A 17,200-nucleotide genomic window follows, 5' to 3' on the forward strand; every position below is an offset into this window, starting at 1 on the left:
ATAAAGGCCAAGGATAAAATATAAAATACTTACAGACGCGAAAGATAGAGGCGGGTTTGCCCTCCCAGACCTTAAATTGTATTATGAATCTGCCCGTTTGCTATGGATCAGGGACTGGATGAGGTTGGAAAAGCAAGAGGCATTAGAATTAGAAGGACACGATAACAGATTTGGCTGGCATGCATATTTATGGTATGGGAAAGGAAGGTTCACAGAAGTTTTTATAACCATATAATTAGGAAATCATTAATGAGAGCATGGAAGAGATACAAAGACCTGCTGGAACAAAAGACTCCTTGGTGGCTTTCACCACATGAAGCATTACTGCTCAAACCACTAGGAAATGCATTGCCTTTACATTCTAATGTGAAACTGCCTGACTTGCTCTTCTGGAACTAGGAAGCAGATAAAAAAAATGGCTCCCTTTGAAATTTGCAGTTTTCTGAATTTTGTGATGCATTTCGGAAGATTCAGAACAGACAAAATTTCTCAAATAGTGCATGTTGACCTATGGAACTCACTCCCACAAGAGGTAGCGCTGACATAAGCTTGAATGACTTTAAAAGAGGATTGGACAAATGCATGGGGGAGAGGGCTATCAGTGACTACTAGCTAGGATGAATATCAGGAAAAGTCAGAGCTATTTTTCTAGAAAAAGTGGTGCCAGAACTCACCATGAATGCCTCCCTCTTGCTCTTAGAATGGCAATGGCACCCACCTGAGAGGTGTCAGAACCGAGTTCTGGTGAGTTCCCCCTGGGGAAAGTGTTCACAAAAATGCCTATGTTAGTGAAAGTAACTTTTAAAAATGCATCGTATTAGGAAAAAATTGCTAGCAAAAATGTGTTAGACTCTTCTTGAAGACAGATGTGGAAGTGGGACGAACAGAAATCATAGATGTGGAGAATGAGAAATTGAGAGAAGCCAAGATTCATCCATCGCTGGTGGAGTAGTAAAAACAAAACAAAAAAATTCCTTCCAGTAGCACCTTAAAGACCAACTAAGTTAGTTCTTGGTATGAGCTTTCGTGTGCATGCACACTTCTTCAGATACACCGTAACTGGTGGAGTAGTAGCTCATCTTGATAACTTGCTAGTGGCTTCTGTCAGAGAGTACAGGGATGAGACTCGGTGCCTGGAGGAAGCATGGTGACAGGTGTCATCAAAAACATCTGGAGGGCACCAGGTTGGAGGATGTGGAGTTTGCTTCGTGTGTGTAAAGCTGATTATCCCACTTCCTTCCCCCGCTTCCCATATGGAGCCTTCTGCATGCAAGACAGATGTCCTGCAACTCAGCTATGCTCATTCCCCCAGATGGCTGTAGGTGATCCTGGCCACTGTGTCTTGTTTACTTACTCAATACCACGGCTGGTTTCCTATATCCCCATGTCCGTTACCAGAGAGCATTGGCGAGGTCTGTTGTGTGGGTCTCCCTGTTGCCTTGTAAATAAAAATGGACACTGTCTGGGTCTGTGCATTGCAGGGGAAGATCTGCAGTGCTGATATCCTGTTTTTCAGGGAAGCTAGTCTGTCATTAGGGACACAGGTGGCGCTGTGGGTTAAACCACAGAGCCTAGGGCTTGCCGATCAGAAGGTCGGCGGTTCAAATCCCCATGACGGGGTGAGCTCCCGTTGCTCGGTCCCTGCTCCTGCCAACCTAGCAGTTCGAAAGCACATCAAAGTGCAAGTAGATAAATAGGTACCGCTCTGGCGGGAAGGTAAACCACGTTTCCGTGCGCTGCTCTGGTTCGCTAGAAGCGGCTTAGTCATGCTGGCCACATGACCCGGAAGCTGTACGCCGGCTCCCTCGGCCAATAAAGCGAGATGAGCGCCGCAACCCCAGAATCGGCCACGACTGGACCTAATGGTCAGGGGTCCCTTTACCTTTAGTCTGCCATTATTGACTTTCACATGGAGACCTGCTTCCAAGCAACCTCGGGTTTTCCTGGAACACCATTTCAAAGCCACATCTTTGGCCCAAACTTTGTTCTTTATAGTATACCATCCATGCACAGGATGCTTTACAAAAACGAAGGGACAAGTCCCTGACCCCAAAGGGTTTACACTCAGAAATCCCTGAGCTTTACAATCTCTCAGCCTGTTCCATCTGCTGCGCAGTTTTTAATGAGATAGTTTTATTGCACGTTTTCATTGTGGATGCTTATAATGTCAATGTTTTACTGGGCTTGTGCATTTTGACACTTGAGGTTAATATTTTAACGTTTGTGGAATTTGCAGAGCCTTTCCTTTTTTAAAAAATCATTTTTATTAGGTTTTCCATTTTAACAATCCAATCCAATCACATTAAATATTCCAAATTATACATATACATATCAAATAATCCAAATATTCTGCCGAATTATAATTTTTTTATTGGGACTTCCCATGCTTCAAGTTCGGGGCGCTCTTTGATCATCTCATATCTCTGATGCTTTTAATAGGCATTTCCAATAGTTCCTTTAAATCTTCCTGTTGTTAACCTTCCTTCTTTCACGACCTCTGAGTTGTTCCCACAAGTGAGTTGAAATAAACAATGATTGCAGAGCCTTTCCTATCGGAAGAAGGGTGAGTGCCTTCACCACTTCGCCAATGGGACACAGCCACACATGCCCTTTTGTAGATTTACAAAAGGAAAAACACACGCCAATAAATAAATTTTAGAGAGGGGAAAGGTTAGACGCAGATGCACAAAGCATTAAAACAACAACAACCAATACCCCTTGTGCTCTGTTTTGCTCCCCCTTTCTTCCTGCCCAGGGTGGCCCTGACCTCTACCTGCCCCGCAGATTCAGGGGAGGTGGTCCGTGATGGCGGCAGACTCCCATCCTCCTCACTTGCTCTCCAGCAGCTGCTATGAGCTACCCAGCCATGGAGAGGCCACAGAGAGGCCACAGGATGCTCTCTCATAGCCACTGCAGCCACAGCTGCCACTTACGACAAGCTCATCCTGGCAGGGGAAATGGAGACATTCTGCGTCCAGGACTAAATCAGAAGCCGGGATGGCTTCCGTAATTCCAGGACTGTCCCTGGGAAATAGGGACACTTGGAGGGTTTGCCTCATGCTCAGGGCCGGATTTAGGTTTGATGCGGCCCTAAGCTACATATCAAATAGGCCCTAAGCTACTGAAGTTAATGGGGCCCTTTAACAACAAATTGTCAACATCAAATTGTCACTGTTTTTCTTGTTGAATATATGCTATACCGTAATTTATGGACCGAATAGGTATCTGAAGCCATTTGCACATGTTGCCATGCAACCAGTCCATGCAGAATGTAGGCACCCTATATATAGAAATGAGCAAACCAGTGATATTTTAGGGAGCAGGCTAGCAGGCGGGACCCATTACTTACACAGGGGTCAGCAAACTTTTTCAGCAGGGGGCCGGTCCACTGTCCCTCAGACCTTTGGGGGGGGGGAATGAACAGACCTATTTGGGGGGGGGGAATGAACAGATTTCTATGCCCCACAAATAACCCAGAGATGCATTTCAAATAAAAGCACACATTCTACTCATGTAAAAACACACTGATTCCCAGACCGTCCACAGGCCGGATTGAGAAGGCGATTGGGTTGGATCCGCCCCCCGGGCCTTAGGTTGCCTACCCATGACTTACATCATAGGAGCCTACACAACACAACACAAAACACTGTTGCTGTATGTAGGTTTTATTTTATTTTATTTGGTTTTTTTGTCTTATATTTTGGAAATGTTTTGGGGAAAGAGAGTGGGGCCCTAAGCTAGAGCTTGTTTATGTAAATCCGGCACTGCTCATGCTGTCAGTAGTCCCTCCTCACTGCCTCTTTCCCATCTCTGATTTCTCTCTCTCCCTACCAGTAAGCACCACGTTGTTTGAGAACTGCACCGGGTGCGTCATGTGTTCGGAGGACAACGGCTGCATCTCCTGCCAGCAGAGGCTCTTCCTGCTCATCTGGAGGGACGGGATCCGGCAGTACGGGGCCTGCGTCCACGCCTGTCCACCGGGATACTTTGGGGTGCGAGGCCAAGAGGTCAACCGTTGCATTAGTAGGTGGCTGATTACGCAAGCGGGTCTCTCCTATCCCAGTGGGGCTCCTTATCACTGGCCCTTGGTTCATTCAGAGGTCTGGCCTCTCTGTTCTCTGGAGGCTGCAGCTAGGGAGGGGGGTTTCAAAGCCAAACTACCTCATTTTCATTTCCCCAAATGCAGCTCTCTTTCAGAACCTGCACTCCTCTGAATTTTGCTCGGCAGTTCCCCGAACAAATAGTATTGCAAAAAACGTGTTTAATAGGGGAAAGTATACAGCGGGTGGCGCTGTGGGTTAAACCACAGAGCCTAGGGTTTGCCGATCAGAAGGTCGGCGGTTCGAATCCCTGCAACAGGGTGAGCTCCTGTTGCTCGGTCCCTGCTCCTGCCAACCTAGCAGTTCGAAAGCACATCAAAGTGCAAGTCGATAAATAGGTACCGCTCCGGCGGGAAGGTAAACGGCATTTCCGTGCGCTGCTCTGGTTCACCAGAACCGGCTTAGTCATGCTGGCCACATGACCTGGAAGCTGTACGCTGGCTCCCTCGTCCAATAAAGCGAGATGAGCGCTGCAACGCCAGAGTCAGCCACGACTGGACCTAATGGTCGGGGGTCCCTTTACCTTTATCTTATATAGAAAAATGCACATGTTGTTTAAACACCATACAAGAGTGCATTATAATGGGCAGAATTGTTTGCAAAACTGTGTATATTTCATGAAAAATGTGTGGAAAAGCGTATGAATTTTTAAATAATAATAATAATAATGATGATGATGATGATGATGATGTAATAGCAAACTGATAAATAAGCTGAACTGAACTTACAGGCTGAAAATGCAAACCCGGAAGAAAATGAAATTGGCAGCTTCCTCCATCACTAGTTAGGATAATAGAATCACAGAACTGTAGAGTTGGGAGAGTCCTGTTGCCGTGGGAAGTGGGTTGGAGATATGAAGGAAGAAATAAATATATGGCAAGGTGTTGCTGACCTCCCTCCCTCCCTCCCACTTTATTCTCTGTTGCCCCGTGCAGAGTGCAGGTCTCCCAGCTGCGACAGCTGCTTCAGCAAAGACTTTTGCATGAAATGCAAAGAGCAATTCTACCTGCACAAAGGCAAATGCTTTAGCTCGTGTCCACAGGACACTGTGGCCCAGCACAGCACCCGGGAATGCCAAGGTAAGCCAAGCAAGGAATCACAAAGAACCCACCCCAGGCCCTATTAGGGATGCTTATCAGTCACTTGTCACTCAAAGGTCTCCAAGTGACCTCCATTAAATAAAAATGTTTACACATACATTAGGGTTGCCGTATTTCAGAAAGCGAATACCTGGGCACAAAGTTGGGGAAAAGTTGTTGAGCCTTTTTGGCAAAATCTCCAAAAATGAAATTCAGTTTCCGAGGTGTTTTAAAGGCGCCTAAAGGTGTATAATGAAGGCACCAGGCAAACTTCCCTGGGGAGAGCATTCCACAGATGGGGAGCCACTGCAGAGAAGGCCCCGCTCTCGTGTCGCCACCCTCCGCACCTCTCAAGGAGGAGGCACATGAAGGAGGGCCTCAGAAGATGATCTGAGGGTCCTGGTAGGTTCATATGCAAAGAGGCAGTCCTTGAGGTATTGTGGTCCTAAGTCGCTTAAGGCTTTATAGGTCGAAACCAGCACTTTGAATTGGGCCCTGAAACTCATTGGTAGCCAGTGAGGTGGGACCAGGATCGGTGTAATATGCTCAAACCGTCTTGCTCCGGCGAGCAACCTGGCCCACCACCAATCCCCAGACTCTAAGCCTTCTTCCCATGGGGTTTCCCCAGCTGGTTCCTCCACGTCCAACCAGACCCTGACAGGTGGTGAACGTCAGGTGCACGGTCCACATGCAATCCCCAGGATCTTCTTAACTGGCCCATGGAGTGTCTCCAGACCATGGAAAGAAATCTGGCCCCTGGGTTCCCTGTCCCTGAAACAATCTTGGACTTAGATCAGCCTTTCTCAACCTGTGGGTCCCCGGATGTTGTTGAACTACAACTCCCATCACCGCTAGCTAGCAAGGCCAGAGCTCAGGGATGATGGGAGGTGTAGTCCAACAACATCTGAGAACCACTGACTTAGATGGAGAAAGCTCAAACCAAGCCGACTTCCTCTTTTCTGACATGGTGGTTGTGGGTTTTTCTTCCTATCTCACCCCCGCCAGAAAAATGTGAGGTGGGTCCCTGGGGCAGCTGGAGCCCCTGCAACAACCAAGGACGGACGTGCGGCTCCAAGTGGGGCTCGACGACCCGGGTCCGCGAGGTCCTGAGGCCCAGCAAAGATGAGGCAGCTGCGTGCCAGACGCTCTCCGAGTCCAGGAAGTGCCGATTGAAGAAGATCTGTCCGGGAGGTGAGGTGCAGAGGGAGGGAGGGAGGGGTAGCCCTGCTGTGAGGAGGGGGAAAAGAGATTGGCACTTGCCAGTGTTTCTGAATCCCAGACAGGGTTGGGAAACCTCTCTGGTCCACAGGGGAAGTTTATCTCGCCAAGAGATCCAGTTCAGCCCATGAGGAAATTCCCCCCAAACTACACCCACCTGCAGTGCCAGATTTATGTACAGTGGTACCTCGGGTTACATAGGCTTCAGGTTACATACGCTTCAGGTTACAGACTCCGTTAACCCAGAAACAGTGCTTCAGGTTAAGAACTTTGCTTCAGGATGAAAACAGAAATCTGGCGGCGTGGTGGCAGCAGGAGGCCCCATTAGCTAAAGTGGTGCTTCAAGTTAAGAACAGTTTCAGGTTAAGAACGGACCTCCGGAACGAATTAAGTACTTAACCTGAGGTACCACTGTATAAGCTAAACAAGCTATAGCTTAGGGCCCCGCTCTCTTGGGTCCCCCCCAAAAAAAAATTAAAGGAAAAAACTGGATTTCCAAAATATAGGATAAAAAAACCACATAAAATAAAACCTACATACAGCAACAGTGTTTTGTGTTGTGTAGGCTCCTATGATGTAAGTAATGGGCCCCACCTGCTAGCCTGCTCCCTAAAATATCACTGGTTTGCTCATTTCTGTATATAGGGTGCCTACATTCTGCATGGACTGGTTGCACGGCCACATGTGCAAATGGCATTAGATACCTATTAGGTCCATAAATGCCTATCTAGCATATATTCAACACAAAAATCAGCAACAATTTGTTGTTGACAAAGGACAGCTGGACATATAAAGGGCCCCATTACCTTCAGTAGCTGAGGGCCTCATCAAACTTAAATCTGGCCCTGCCCACCTGCCAATCAACTGCCAATCAACTGGTGATGTCACTGGGTCGGCAGGTGCATGGACTGCAGTTCTGCATTGGCTGCGCAGGGCAGTTCCTCGCAAGGTGCTGTGAAATTTGTCTCCGTTTGCACTGAAAGGCGAACCTCCCCACTTCCCACTTCCTCGAATGCCCTGTGGACCGAAAGTTCACACTGCTCCGAATTTTGTCCAGTCGGGACACTTGTGTGAAAGGAATAGTGTTGTAGAAGCTGAGTGGCATTGAGATTCCTACAATTCATTAAATAAATAGAGAATACACTACAACGCAAGGCAAGGATGTTTTAAATAACACCAGCATCCCCCAAGACTCACCAAATGGCAATTGCGAAACAATAAAGGATGGCAGCAGACCATCACTAACAGGAAACAGAACAAGATGCGGGTTGGTGGCCAAGGGGTGGGCAAGGAGCCTAAGCAACCTATTTCCCATCCCATAATACTTCCACTCCTGCGAGCAGGATGCCTCTAAGGCTGGCATTCTCAAGATCTCTGGATGTAATAATGTTGTTAACTGAAACTGCTTTTAGATGGGTTAAATGGTGTCCTCAGAATGGTGTAAGTGTTTTATTGTTTTAAGACCAGCACTCTCAGAGTGCTTCCAGGTTCTTGCTCTTTTCCGGTGAGATTCAGTTACATACTGGCATGTTCAGGTTGCAGAATCGCAGTTGATTGGGACTTCTTGCAATAAATGAAGTCCTTTGATGCAACTGTCGTCTAACCTCCCTGCTAACCAACTAAAGCAAATGCTTGCTAAATTGCCAGCATCATCTAATCTGCTTGCAAACAGATCAGGGCGAATGCTCAGCAAATAGGGTGTCTGGAAGCACCATAAGGACTTGTAGGGCTGTTCATTACCTGATCTCCTATAAAATGCTAATTTAGATAGTATTGTGGGATACTAGAGTCATCAAACCATCTCATTCTCATGGGGAATTCGCTACTTTCCTCCCTGCCCCCCCCCCCCGCAGTTATTTCCTACACACATTTTTGCAGCAGTGAGGAGGTTTGCTACTACCTCTAAATCCACATCTGAAACTAAATTATTTCCACGGAGCCTAGAAATGATATATTCAGTGCTAATAGAAATGCGTATCCCAAGGGCTTCTGTTTTTTGCATGTGGCACGAAGCAACCCCCTGAACTAAACGTGGTTCTGGTTTTGCCTTTCAGAGAACAAGGAAAAGAAAAAGAACGCAAAAAGGGAGAGGAAGCAGAGGAGGAAGAAAAAGCTGGAATCTCTCATGGTTATTTAATCGCCGTCAGAGCAAGTGCAAATGTCAGGGAGGGGAGCAGTTCATGAGGCAGTCCAGCAGGGGGCATCCTAGTGGATGAAAAAAAAAAGACCTTCTTTCTCTGCCTCTGCGAGGTTCCTTCCTCAGCTATTTTTGCATTGTTGTTTTTCCATCTTTTCCATCCAGATCACGTTGCACAATCCTTCTTTCCAGCAAGAGCGAAAAGGAAGCGTTTGCGGCCTGTCAGATGTTTCCCCTTTAGAGGTCCTAATTTGTTGCCACACACGCATCTCCCTCCTCACCCCCAGATTGCCGGCACAGACAGAACAGTACGGAAAAGGACGCCGGGGGCCGTACGGCGTTGTGTCGCTTACGCTCCCTGCACAGCCTTCGTTGGAAAGGCACCCCAGAGGGACTCAGAGAAGAGCGAAGAAGGAGGACGTCTCCCAAAGGACGGAAAGAACCTGTAATTCAAAGGTGGAGCACCTGTTTGGGGCTGGAAAAGGCCTCTCTGAACCCCTGGAGAGCTGTTGCCGGCCAGTGTAGGCAAGCTGAGCTAGATGGACCAATGACCTGACTTGTTACGAGGCAGATTCTTCTATGTTCCAGAGGTGGCAAGTCACCCTGACTTGGTGGCTTGTAGGCTTGTGTTTGTTGTTGTTGTCGTTTACTCGTGTCTGACTCTTCGTGACCCCATGGACCAGAGCATGCCAGGCACTCCTGTCTTCCACTGCCTCCTGCAGTTTGGTAAAACTCATGTTCATAGCTTCGAGAACACTGTCTAGCCATCTCATCCTCTGTCGTCCCCTTCTCCTTGAGCCCTCCATCTTTCCCAACATCAGGGTCTTTTCCAGGGAGTCTTCTCTTCTCATGAGGTGGCCAAAGTCTTGGAGCCTCAGCTTCATGATCTGTCATTCCAGCGAGCACTCGGGGCTGATTTCCTTCAGAATGGATACGTTTGTTCTTCTTGCCGTCCATGGGACTCTCAAGAGTCTTCTCCAGCACCAGAATTTAAAAGTATCAATTCTTCAGCCTTGTCTATGGTCCAGCTCTCACTTCCATACATCACTACTGGGAAAACCATAGCTTTAACTATACGGACCTTTGTCGGCAAGGTGATGTCTCTGCTTTTTAAGATGCTGTCTAGGTTTGCCATTGCTTTTCTCCCAAGAGGCTTGTGTTTATCTCCTTCCAAAGCAATGCAAATATACCACAGGTGTTCACAGCTGGGTGGATATCCAGCTCTCCTGGCTTTCCCAAATGGGCCAACCCAAACTGCCTTGCACCCTTTGCCTGAGAGCAGGTGAGCTCACCTAGCAGAACTGATGAACGGAAGAAGCTGGCTGGGATCTAGCAGCCCCCCAGCGTATCTTTCCTCCTAAGAAGAGGCCGGGAAGTCTTTCAATGCGTTTGCTAGGCCGCCACGCAATGCTTGCCTTCTCTCTCTCCTGCCTCCCTTCCCCACTTGGAACCCATAAAGGCAGAATCCTCTCTGCACAGATGCCAAAGCGGTTTGCCCAGAGTGTCTCTTGATCCCCACCTTCCTCACACAGGAGGAGTTGTGATGGCTGGGCAGTTGACAGGGGCTCACTGATGCATGTGGAGAGTCCAGCAAGCCAACCCCTAGACCTGTTGAGACCTCCAGGTCACCTCCACTGCTTCTCCAGCGCACTTTCGTTGGAGAGTCTCTTGCTGCAGCCAGGACACAGGATGGCTCCGTGTCAAAGAAGTCTTTGAAAGGCCTCCAGTGGTTTCTCTCCATTCAGGCGACCATGAGGGGTGCATGAATATCCTCCCATATTGTTCTTCCATTTGTTTGGCCTTAATAACGCCACTCCTTTCGTTGTTTATTGAAATGGCAGTTGTTCTCGTTATTCACTTGCAAAAAAGCTCCTTTCTTCTGTAGGCTTTCCTTCCTTTCCTCGTTTATTGTGGCTCGGCCCCCAAATTTGGAGCAGTGGCAGCAGAGCTTGATTTCATTGGCTGCATCTTCCCAGCAACCCTTGCTTTATTTTCCCAGAATGCCCCTGGTTGTCGTGTCATTCTGGAGCACGGGGAGAGGAGTGCCAGCTGCCATTAGACTACCTGGAACGATGCAACACCCAGGGCATTCTGGGAGAACAAAATGTCTCCTGTTTCCACTTGTACTGCAGGAACTTTCCACATAATCCTGAATGACACATGAGAAACGAGTGCATATGGGATATCAGTCATGAACCTAGTTTTACCCAACCCTATTGGCATTTGCGAGCTATTGGCTTAATTTTGGTGCATTTTAAAATTTGTTACGGAATGAATGCATACCGCTGTACGGGGGGAGGACGGGGAACGATTTGGGGTCTGAGCAAGTGGTGCTCTAAGGCTACAGCCCGAACGGCAAAATTCAATGGGCTGGATGCAGGCTAGATTGGCTGAAGTTAGGGCTCATTGAAATCAATGGGACAAGTTGCCCATAACGACTTCAGGGGCGGAGGAAGGACGGTGCGGTGGGGGTGGACTGCCCCAGGTGTCACCACTGAGGGGGGTGACAAAACGCCGGCGGCACTCACCGCGGGGCCTGCAGCGCGCCCAAGCCACACATCTTTCCTGGGAGTGACGCGGTGGCTTGGGTGCCCGCAGGCTCTGTGCTGTCCCAAACTCTCCACCTGTGGCCTCCTACTCAGCCTCCTGTGGGGCAGCTGAGTGGGAGGAGGCAGGCAGACGACTCTGAGACCCTGCGGGCAACTAGCCCCACCCCACAGGTAGCTGGCCCTGCCCCTGGGCACAGGGCATGCACACAGCCCCAGGCGCCCAATCGGCTTGCTCCGCCGCTGAACGACTTGGCACAGGGCACAGGGTAGCTGGCCCTGCCCCTGGGCACAGGGCATGCACACAGCCCCAGGCGCCCAATCGGCTTGCTCCGCCGCTGAATGACTTACGTCTCATCAATTTCAGTGGGAATTAAGGGCAACTAACTTCACCTGGAGCCGAGCCATTGGTGCCATAGCTGTCAACTCTCAAATTTGAAAATAAGGGATCAGCAGCCTCAAAAATAAGGAATCAGCAGCCTCACCTGTCCTGGCGACAGTCTACAGGATATCTAACAATCTGGGATAGCAGCAGGAAATGGTGCTGGAATAAGGGAATTTCCCTCAAAAAAAGGGAAGTTTGACAGCTATGATAGGGGCTCACTTTGGATTCAACAAGTGTGGAGAGTCAAGAAAGTACAACTCTCTTGCCAGAGAACTCCTGGAAGTGACTCCAGCTCCTGAAATACCACAGGACAGGGCCCAGAAGAGAAATAACCCAACCCAGTTTGTGCAGACAGGTCATGAGGATTTATCCTGTAGTTGGAGCTGAGCTGTGCCTCTGTCTACCATCTGCTACAATGGCGTGGCAGAGTTTCCAAGTCAAAATTTTGGAGAGAGAGCGAGTGAGAGAGAAAGCGCATTTGCTAAATCAGTCCGATAGCTGTAATTCTTCCTGCCTCAAAACCTCAGATTTGAAAATTAACCAGGGCCCTAGGGTTGCATTTCCCTGAAAATATAGTGAACACAACACACAGGAAGCTCTCCTGCATGACCAAAACCTATAGCAGCGATGGTTTCCCACGAGGCCCAAACAGGGAGGAACTTCCCAGTGGAGAACTCCTGTTAGTCCTACAGGAAAAACGAAGGAAGCAACATTGCTCTATAAGTGGCAAAGGAGAATGACCTTCGAAACCCACAGCTGAGCAAGACCTTTACTGGGATAACTGAGCAATACGTCACAAAAGTGGCGCGAGCTTTTGAGTTCCACAGAACTCTTCATCAGCCTAGAGGTTACACAAACTGCAGGAAGTGAGGGGGGTGAATGGGAAAAGGGGGAAAGTACAAAATAGCACCACATTCAGCCCCCGATCTGCATCTTGGAACTAAGTCTACATAGTGACCTCGTGGCTAAGTATCAGCTTAATTTTTATACTTAATAAGTAAATCCTCTCCCCCTTCCCACTTTATATTGTCCAACTGAGGGTTGGTGGAGGGTCCAAAACCCCAACAATTTACTCCCTTTACTTTATTTTAGTTACTTGCCTTTGAGAAAACTTGCACTGTAAGCCTACATAGGTACATTTCTTCAGCAAGATGCAGATTTTTGGATAGGTTCCTGTGATTCTGGATGAAAGCAAATTACATTTTATTGTTGCTACGAATAATAAATAAATATATATATATATAATATAGAGAATTTATTTGTAGAATGTCAATGTATTTAAAATGCTCTTCGTCATATAGATTTATTTCTTCAATTTTGTTTTAAATGTATTTTTGTTTTTGGTTTTTTGTTTTTTTTAAAAAAGATGCATTGTAAATAGCAACCTCCGTTTGAAACCTTGTCGAGACTTAGGCTGAAAAAAACAAATGTGATTGCATGGAAGATGGACACAACCACATCTTAAAAGAAAAGTTTTCCAAGGAAAGGGATATTTTTGTTGTTGTTTTTTTGTTTTTACATACACATTTTTTGCAGCTACCACTTGGGGGCGCTACAGAGTAGAGGATGGCTGGTACTCCGTTCTTGCATTTAATACAATTTCGGCTGTTGCCTTCTAGTGAATGCAAGTGAAACGCAAAATCCGCAACTGCTACGGTTTTGTATATTGCTTGTATCACTTTCAAAAGCAGGGCAGCTGTCTGACTTGTTTGCTTTCCAATAAAAACGTTCTTTTTTTAAAAAAAAACACCAAAACTTCTGAATGTGTACATTATATGTTGCTGTTGTTGTTTAGTTGTTTATTCGTGTCTGACTCTTCGTGACCCCCTGGACCAGAGCACGCCAGGCACTCCTGTCTTCCACTGCCTCCCGCAGTTTGGTCAAACTCATGCTGGTAGCTTCAAGAACACTATCCAACCATCTCGTCCTCTGTCTCCCCTTCTCCTTGTGCCCTCCATCTTTCCCAGCATCAGGGTCTTTTCCAGGGAGTCTTCTCTTCTCATGAGGTGGCCAAAGCATTGGAGTCTCAGCTTCAGGATCTGTCCTTCCAGTGAGCACTCAGGGCTGATTTCCTTCAGAATGGATAGGTTTGATCTTCTTGCAGTCCATGGGACTCTCAAGAGTCTCCTCTAGCACGATAATTCAAAAGCATCAATTCTTCAGCCATCAACCTTCTTTATGGTCCAGCTCTCATTTCCATACATCACTACTGGGAAAACCATAGCTTTAACTATATGGACCTTTGTTGGCAAGGTGATGTCTCTGCTTTTTCAGATGCTGTCTAGGTTTGTCATTGCTTTTCTCCCAAGAAGCAGGCGTCTTCTAATTTCGTGACTGCTGTCACCATCTGCAGTGATCATGGAGCCCAAGAAAGTAAAATCTCTCACTGCCTCCATTTCTTCCCCTTCTATTTGCCAGGAGGTGATGGGCCCAGTGGCCATGATCTTCGTTTTTTTGATGTTGAGCTTCAGACCATATTTTGCGCTCTCCTCTTTCACCCTCATTAAAAGGTTCTTTAATCCTCCTCACTTTCTGCCATCAAGGTTGTGCCTATTTAGAGGAGGATTAAGCCAGGGATAGGGAACATGTGGCCCTCCTGGTGCAGTTGGACTACAACTCCCATCATCCCTGTCTATTGACCACATTTTGATGGATGCTGGTTGTAGCCCGAAACATCTGGAGGCACCAGGTTGCAGGAGACTGACAAAGGAACCAACAGGGATGCAAAAGCCTTCTCCCATCCATAACCCCCAACACCGACATTCGTAGAATCATGGAATCGTAGAATTGTAGAGTTCGAAGGGACCCCAAGTCACATCTGGTTCAACCCCCTGCAAGGCAGGAATCTCAGCTAAGGCATCCACAAGAGATGGCCATTCAACCTCTGCTTAAAACCCACCAAGGAAGGAAAGTTCACCACCTCCTGAAGGAGACCGCTCCACTGTCAAACATCTCTTACTGTCTTAAGTTCTTCCTAATATTTAGTCGGAATCTCCTTCCTTGCAACTTGAATCCATTGATTTGGGTCCTAGCCTCCAGAGCAGGAGAAAACAAGCCTGCTCCACATTCCATGTGACAGCCATTTACATATGTGTCAGGGAACTGACATCGGAGCCAGAAGTGGAGGCAGGGCTCCCAAGCGATGCCGGAGAAGGGCCGAGCAGGGAGAGAGGGGACTCATCAGCTGGGGAAGGAAATCAGCGTAACACCAGGGATAAAGGGGGGCGGATGGAGGAATCGGAGAGAGGGCTCCAGGACTCCTCGCCGGAGACCAGCGGGGAGAGCACAGGTCCTCCGCTACCCACACCCACCCTGCGCAGAAGACTTCCACACAGGGAGAGTAGGCGGAGACTTGGCGTCAAAGAACTTCTTTGCTGGAAGAAGTTCAAGAAACGCCCACTGACGGATTCTGCTAGCGACTGAACAGCCACGAAGTGAAGGGCTGTCCAGCCAGGAAAGGTTTAACCAGGCTACCTAGCCAGGAGTGGTGGCAACTTACGCAGCAGCAAACCCATATAACCATTACAATATGGCTCTCAATAATAATAATAATAATAATAATAATAATAATAATAATAATAAATTATTTCTACCCTGCCCATCTGGCTGGGTTTCCCCAGCCACGCTGGGAAGCTGGGCAGCTATATTAAAATACAGTAGTCCGTCAAACATTAAAAGCTTCCCTAAACAGGGCTGCTTTCAGATGTCTTCTAAAAGTCAGCACTGGGCCTCGGCGCTGGACCTCAGTGTCCGGGCAGAATGATGGGGGGTGGAGACGCTCCTTCAGGTATACTGGGCTGAGGCCGTTTAGGGCTTTAAAGGTCAGCACCAACACTTTCAATTGTGCTTGGAAACATACTGGGAGCCAATGCAGGTCTTTCAGGACCAGTGTTATATGGTCTCAGTGGCCTTTCCCAGTCACCAGTCTAGCTGCCGCATTTTGGATTAGTGTAGTTTCCGGGTCACCTTCAAAGGCAGCCCCACATAGAGCACATTGCAGTAGTCCAAGCGAGAGATAACCAGAGCATGCGCCAACTCATATCACCTCTTGGACTCCTCTTTCCCAGGCTAAACATACCCAGCTCCCTCAACCATTTACTCATAAGGCTTGGTTTCAGCCCCCTTCATCATCTTGGTTGCCCTCCTCTGCACACATTCCAGCTTGTCAATATCCTTCTTAAATTGTGGTGCCGAGAACTGGACAGAGGAAACAAAATGATCGTGGCTTTAGCCTTTGGCACGATTCTCCTCCTTTATAGCACTGCAGTGCTCAGAACCAGATGTGATTCTCCAGGTGTGGCTCGATTAGGGCAGAATACAAGCTCTCAGAACCATCCCTTTCAATTGGTGGGCACGTCAGAGGAGGGAAGGCAAAAAGATGCGCTGGTGTGTTGGGTTGCCAGACCTCCAGGTTCACCTGGCTCTCTCAAGGTGGCAGGTTGGAGAGTATGGATGTCCAGGTGAACAATATGGCCTTTAGTCATAATAATAACACTAACAGCAATAACTATGATGATAACAGGGCCGTGCCTGCTCCTTGCAAGCTTCAGCTCAGCAGGAGATGCCTGCAAAGTATGGCATATAGACCAGCCTTTCTCAACCTGTGGGTCCCCAGATGTTGTTGGACTACAACTCCCATCATCCCTAGCTAGCAAGGCCAGAGCTCAGGGATGATGGGAGTTGTAGTCCAACAACATCTGGGGACCCACAGGTTGAGAACCACCGATATAGACCATGGGTAGGCAAACTAAGGCCCAGGGGCCTGATCCAGCCCAATCACCTTCTAAATCTGGCCCATGGACGGTCCAGAAATCAGCCTGTTTTTACACGAGTAGAAAGTGTTCTTTTCTTTAAAATGCATCTCTGGGTTATTTGTGGCGGTTTTTACATGAGCAGAATGTGTGCTTTTATTTCAAATGCATCTCTGGGTTTTTTTCTTTTCAAAATATAGTCCGCCCCCCACCCCACAAGGTCTGGAAAAGTTTGCTAACCCCTGGCATAGACACTCTGTCCGCTCCCCTCTCCCAATTAACCTCCGTCTCCAAGGCCCAGCCAATGACGTCATCAGGGGATCATCACAACAACATTACCAATGGCCTCCACTAGTGACAATGCCATGCCCCCCCCCCGCCCCAGGTCTCAGCTTTGTGTCCTGAAATTTCAGCATCTGGGATGCTACTGAACTGGCATCCCTACATATGTGGTGGAAATGCCTCGTTTTCTCCATCCTGGGGGTTTCCAGGGTTCCAGCCCCTTGTTTTGCACCCGGTCTGGTTATTTGACCTGTGGGATCCAGTATAAAACCAAGTATTTCTTGCAGGCTTGAAGAAAAACAGTGGGATTCTTTAGCTGTGATTCCAGCATTGCAGGGGGTTAGACTAGATAACTCATTGGGACCCATTACGATTCTGTGGGGCTGCAGCAATAGCCTCCCAGAAGTGGCAGCAGCATCACAGTTGCTTCCCAGGAGGGGCAAAGTGGGGCTTTGCAAGCCTGCCCCATCGGCCTAACGTGGGCTGGGTTTGCATCAAGCGTTCCCGTTTCCATTAGGACACAGGAAAAGCTGGGCTAGTTCCCATCCTAACTGCAGGCCAAAGGGCAGCATCTCAAAGGAGCGATCCCGCTCAACATGTAAACAGAACCGGCTGGGATGTTTATTTGCCCAGCTGGCACGGGCCCAGGGTGCCTGGCAGGGCGAAAGGGAGAATTCCTCCTAGTTTCTCTTGCGACATCTC

The 17,200-nt window shown here is 48.1% G+C and overlaps 1 protein-coding gene across 2 annotated transcripts in view; it reads left to right on the top strand.

The window, feature by feature from the left end:
- The window catches only part of RSPO4 (R-spondin 4), a 32,176-nt gene extending 22,773 nt beyond the window's left edge, over positions 1-9,403 (top strand). For both annotated transcript variants that reach the window (XM_081917333.1, XM_081917332.1), the window contains exons 3-6: positions 3,835-4,023; positions 5,036-5,179; positions 6,185-6,370; positions 8,452-9,403. In XM_081917333.1, coding sequence (XP_081773459.1) covers positions 3,835-4,023; positions 5,036-5,179; positions 6,185-6,370; positions 8,452-8,534 — 602 coding nt within the window. In that variant the 3' untranslated portion in view covers positions 8,535-9,403. The remainder of the gene's footprint in view (positions 1-3,834; positions 4,024-5,035; positions 5,180-6,184; positions 6,371-8,451) is intronic.
- Positions 9,404-17,200: the final 7,797 nt, after the last annotated feature.

The sequence above is a fragment of the Podarcis melisellensis genome (genome assembly GCF_964234715.1).
Source record: "Podarcis melisellensis genome assembly, chromosome: 6".
In the NCBI taxonomy this organism is placed as follows: Eukaryota; Metazoa; Chordata; class Lepidosauria; order Squamata; family Lacertidae; genus Podarcis; species Podarcis melisellensis.